Source organism: Rhinopithecus bieti, unplaced genomic scaffold (genome assembly GCF_001698545.2).
Source record: "Rhinopithecus bieti isolate Rb0 unplaced genomic scaffold, ASM169854v2 scaffold_19722, whole genome shotgun sequence".
Classification (NCBI taxonomy): domain Eukaryota; kingdom Metazoa; phylum Chordata; class Mammalia; order Primates; family Cercopithecidae; genus Rhinopithecus; species Rhinopithecus bieti.
In genome coordinates, this window is record NW_016809905.1 from 1,716,429 (window position 1) to 1,721,958 (window position 5,530).

A 5,530-nucleotide genomic window follows, 5' to 3' on the forward strand; every position below is an offset into this window, starting at 1 on the left:
TTCTTTTTGTGTCACCAATCGAATGGCTGCTGTTACTCTTCAAGGTAAGCTAAAGTCCAGCGAGCTGAAGCATCTTTCTCCTTTAATTCCTGTTTTCTCCTTTTTCCTCCTCTCTTCTAACATTTTCTCCCTCATTTCTTCTGAGTCTGCTCCCACTCACTGTGCTACTAGGAGTGGGGAAAGCCTGTGAACACCTGAGGCTGAGGAACAAAAATAGGAGAGAAAGAGTGCTCTCAAATGAGGACACAAGCCTGTCTCCAGGCCTGACCATCTGCAAACTCACTGTTACTCCTGAATATTTTTCATACGACAAGTCTAAGCTAATATTTTGGCTCAAAGCACAAGCCTGGTAGACAAGAGGACAATAGGCGGTTTGTTGTGGAATTGAAGAGCACAAAAAATGTCTCTATACTTTCCTATTGATGTTCCATTTGATTCACCAAATATTTATATATGTATGTGAGGGGCCATGGTAAGGTGGGTGGACCAGAGAGGAGGAACACAGTTACTGTCCCAAGGGGCTTAGAGCTAGGCGAAGAGTGAGTAGTTGCCCAGCTAATTGTGCAATAATCAGCTAAGACTCAAGTGCTTTGAGGAGGTAGAGAAAGGAGGACTTAACTGTAATTAGGGTCTACAACAGACTTCTGATAAGGGGTGAAAAAAGACATATGCATATACACAGATACACAAAAACATTCGTATATATCAAATTTGTAGTTCCATATGAAATCTATATGTAAATATATCCTCCTATTTAAATATACCATACTCCCTTTCAGTTAAACTACTGTTGAGGGATTAATTTATAAAGGCTTCGAAAGTTGTGGTTAAGATCTTTGGATTTAGTATCAAACAGACCTTGAGAGCACCACCACCTTGTCCTGCCAACACCTTGATTTTGGCCCAGTGAAACTGATTTGAGACTTCTGGCCTCCAGAACTTTGAGAGAATAAACTTGTGTTGTTTTAAGGAAAAATAAATTTAGAAAATCTTTAGTGAGGCTATATTATTGGAAGTAGAATGTGGAAGACATTGAGTGATGGATGTTTTTATTTTTAATAATTAAATGCATACAACCTTATATCCACATCATAATTTGTATTTATATGATGTAAATATGTTAAAGAATTCAAGATGAATGTATGGACTTTGGATTCAGAAATATAAAGGGGTGAACTTTGATTGTGACTGTTAAATAGACTATCTTGCTCAATATTCAGCTCCCTGAGCCTTAACTTTTGTATCTGTAAGATGGGCATAATAGCACCTATCTCATATGAATTAAAAGCTATACTATAACAGAGGGTTCTAGCATGAGTCTTACATACAGTACGTTCTCTCTATACATTAGTTTTCTCCTTTTTTTTTTTTTTATCATCCCATCATCCCTTCTCATGCTTTCATTTGAATTTTGTTGATGCCTCTTCTTTAATCACCAGGCTAATTCAAGTTGACCACAATGGAGAATAGAACAGAAATGACAGAGTTTATCCTCTTGGGATTAACAGATGACCCCAATCTTCAGATACCCCTCCTCCTGGCATTTTTATTCATCTACCTCATCACCCTGCTTGGGAATGGAGGAATGATGGTGATCATCCACTCAGACTCCCATCTCCACACTCCAATGTACTTTTTCCTCAGTAACCTCTCCTTTGTAGACTTGGGTTACTCATCAGCTGTAGCCCCCAAAACGGTGGTTGCATTGCAGTCAGGGGACAAGGCCATCTCCTACAATGGATGTGCAGCTCAGTTCTTCTTCTTTGTGGGGTTTGCCACTGTTGAGTGCTACCTCCTGGCCTCCATGGCCTATGACCGCCATGCAGCGGTATGTAGGCCTCTTCATTACACCACCACCATGACAGCAGGTGTGTGTGCCCTCCTTGCTACTGGTTCCTATGTCTCTGGCTTCCTTAATGCCTCTATCCATGCAGCAGGCACCTTCAGACTCTCCTTCTGTAGTTCTAATGAGATTAATCATTTCTTCTGTGACATTCCCCAACTCCTGGCTCTCTCATGCTCTGACACGCACATCAGCACCAGCAAGTTGGTGGTCTTCTTTGTGGTGGGTTTCAACGTCTTTTTCACCCTCCTGGTCATCCTCATTTCTTACTTCTTCATATGCATCACCATTCAAAGGATGCGTTCTGCTGAAGGGCGGAAGAAAGTATTCTCCACCTGTGCTTCCCATCTCACTGCTGTGTCCATCTTCTATGGCACAATCATCTTCATGTACTTACAGCCCAACTCCAGCCAGTCCATGGACACAGACAAAATAGCCTCTGTGTTTTACACAGTGGTGATTCCCATGCTGAATCCCTTGATCTACAGCCTTAGGAACAAAGAAGTGAAAAGTGCTCTCTGGAAAATACTCAACAAACTTTACCCCCAATATTAAGTGTGAATGGGAAGTAGGCAAGCAATTAAGGGATAAACTTTCTCTCACACCTAAATGCCATCATGACTTTTAATGTTTGGCTGGTTCGGTTCTTTCTTCCCCAAGAACAGTGGTTACTTCTGCTATTAGAAGATGTAAAAAGCAGCACATTGAAAAGTCTTACTTAGAAAGATAATCTTATATTTAGTGAACAGCAGCATGGGACAGTTGAGCTTTTCTTGCTTTAGTTTCTTGATGTGTTTTAAAGCAGAAGATTGAAGGATATCACTGAATGTACTGAATTTTCCTCATCCTATTTTAATTGTAAGGATTTTCATTCACTATTAAACTTGGTATAAAGATTTCGCCTTCATTTATAATATTTATCAACTGAACATGCAGTATTGTTTTTTATTCCTTTGTTCTGTGAGTTTGAAAGTTGGACTTCCTAATGTAGACAAAGGATGGTTCAATATTTTAAATGATATTTCAGAGAAAGTTGTAATTTAAAGGACAAGGCACTAGATCGAGTCAGGTGACTGAAGATTAAATCTTTCCAACCCCCTACTCTCCCTTCTCTACCCATATTCCTACCCTACTTGCTAGTCATGTGCCTTTGCAATTTCCATTCCCTTTTGCTAAAGCGTTGGGGAAACAATACACCTTGTTGTATACATAAGTATGGAAATGCTTTAATAGATGAATTACTTAAATTTGAACCTAAATATAACTTCCTTCGGAGAGCCTACACTATCTTCTATGTTTCTTGTCTCTGTCTAACATAATTACCAAAATTTCCAAAAGGTTTAGAGAAAAAAAACAATTTTCCCTAGAGCTCTAAAAAAATATATTTGTTTTCTGAATCAAATGTTTGCATTTCTTAGCACCCTTAAGTTTGGCGAATCTATTATGAAGATGCATAATAGCTTTCTGGACTGTCTTTGCTTTTATTTTTTCAATAATTCAGCTCACCTCTGGGTCTCCATTGCATTCCAGTGTTCTGTAATTAGATGCTACAAGAATAAAAAAGCCTGCCTGGAAATTTACTTCTTAGGAACAGCACGATGACGCACAGTGCTAGTCCACCTTCAGGACTTGTTTCATGTGCCAAATGGTGTGAGCGAATGTGTGTGCGTGGGAGGGGAGTGGTGATTAATTTCACTTCTCACATATCAACTGCTTGATGGTGTTTATAACTGCAATTAATCTAAGTCACCACAATAGGTCATGATTTCAAAATCTCCCCAAAAAAACCCACAAATTAATTTTAACTTTATAGATGAAAACCAGAAATCTTGGTTGGCTAACTCAGTTGGCTTAAAATGTCAATTTAGTTTTGAGATTATCGGGCTCCATTATGTACAGGGCAGCCTCTGTCTGAGGAGGATAAATCATAAGCCTTCCAGGGAAAATTACAAAGAAGGAGTTATGGAACATGAGAAACACGAGAATATCTTTCTCTAGCACATAGTTGCCATCACCTGAAAAGATCAGGAGCTTCTGAGCCTAAGGCCTGGACAACCTATACTTCCCCCCATTCAGCCCCCTCCCTCCCCTCTTCTTTAGCAATGAGGCCCATTCAGCAACACACGAGGAAGAACAGCCTTTACAGGCCAGGATCCACTGTATATGGGAATCTTTCTCATTGAAAGCTACAGAGCTCAAGAGTATCTGCATTTGGAGAAGAGCCTGGGAAGCAGCTATCCAAGCACTGAGTGCATTCCAATCTCACCTACACATTTTCCCTACTTGATATAATTGACTTTTTTCCCTCCTCTTCCTGCTCCTCTTTCTTTACTTCCTTTTATCCTTCTTCTCCTCTTTTTCCTTCCCAACTTCTTTCTATGCTCAGCCCAAGCAGGAACTTTCCTCACCACTAGGCCATTTAGATCTCTAAAAAAAAAATTAAAATCTAGAGTCTATATATCATAACTATTACAGTATATATTAACATGTGTATCTGGACATGTTTCTTTCTTTTATAATTTTAATTTTTATTTCATTAGTTTTGGGGGGTACAAGTTGTTTTTGGTTACAGGCATAAATCATTTAGTGGTGGTTTCTGAGATTTTAGCGTGCCCATCACCCGAGCAGTGTGCCCAGTATATAGTCTTTTATTCCTCACCTCCCTCCCAACCTTCCCCCACTGAGACCCCAAAGTCCATTTTATCATTCTCATGTACACATTTCTTTATGCCTCTACACCTCAGTTTAGCAGGAAAATGTGGGTCTCCTAAGAGTTAAGGGCCCAATGTCTACATATTTATATTTTATGTTGAAATCACCTCAAACAAGTGTTCCATCTGACTGTAAATAGGTATAAAAGAGTACTATCAAAAGCTGGATGAAAATTCTAACTGTTCTTATCAGTTGTATGACCTCAAGAAAGTCATTTAGTCTCACCGAACCCAATGTACAGGATAAAGTGTGAGGGTCATAAGAAATTAAGTATGTGAATGTGCCCATCATAATGAACGTGTATTTCATACCGTTGAGATTCCTATACTAGCTCTTTCTTCACTTAGCTGTCCCTGGACTTCTCATGTTGGCTCTTGAGCTGCCTGAGCAAAAATGGGAAGTCCAAGGACAGCCAGGTGAAGCTCGTCCCATCCAAGTCCAAGCTTTTATTTTCATTCCTTGTTTAACTTTCTGCCCTCCAAGTTCCCAGCTCTACATTTCAAACTGACATTACACGGGTATTCATTTATAGAAGCTACTCAGAAGGAGATGTCTTGTCGCCAGCAAGACATCGATTCACAGAGTATACATTACTATGAGGAGCTCTTCCCTTCCACATAAGAAATCTGTCAAATGGAGAGTAAATGCCCATTTGGTTAATAACAACACCCACTCTCTCCCTGCAGGAATTGTCTGATGAATGAGAGACCCTGTGTGTAAGGCCTGCAGCCCAATACAGTGCGATAAAGGCACAAGGACTTCCCACCTGAAATGTTCAAAAGAGAATGTGAAAACTCATAAATCAGGGCAGTTATTTATATCAGGATAGATTATTCTTTTAAAAATGGATTATGATTGAATTATTCTAAATAGGATGTTCCCTTTGTGCATTAGAGCATTTGTTGAGGTTTATGTATTGGGAATGGAAAATTAAAATATTAGATTCCTTGGCAACTGAAGCTGGAATTGCAGAGT

At 39.4% G+C, this 5,530-nt stretch overlaps 1 protein-coding gene across 1 annotated transcript; it reads left to right on the forward strand.

Moving 5' to 3' along the window:
• The first annotated feature begins 1,459 nt into the window (after window positions 1-1,459).
• Window positions 1,460-2,398, forward strand: LOC108541324 (olfactory receptor 5B21). Its single transcript, XM_017890805.1, has one exon. It carries the CDS (start codon window positions 1,460-1,462, stop codon window positions 2,396-2,398), a length of 939 nt encoding a protein of 312 aa, XP_017746294.1.
• The last annotated feature ends 3,132 nt before the right edge of the window (window positions 2,399-5,530 follow it).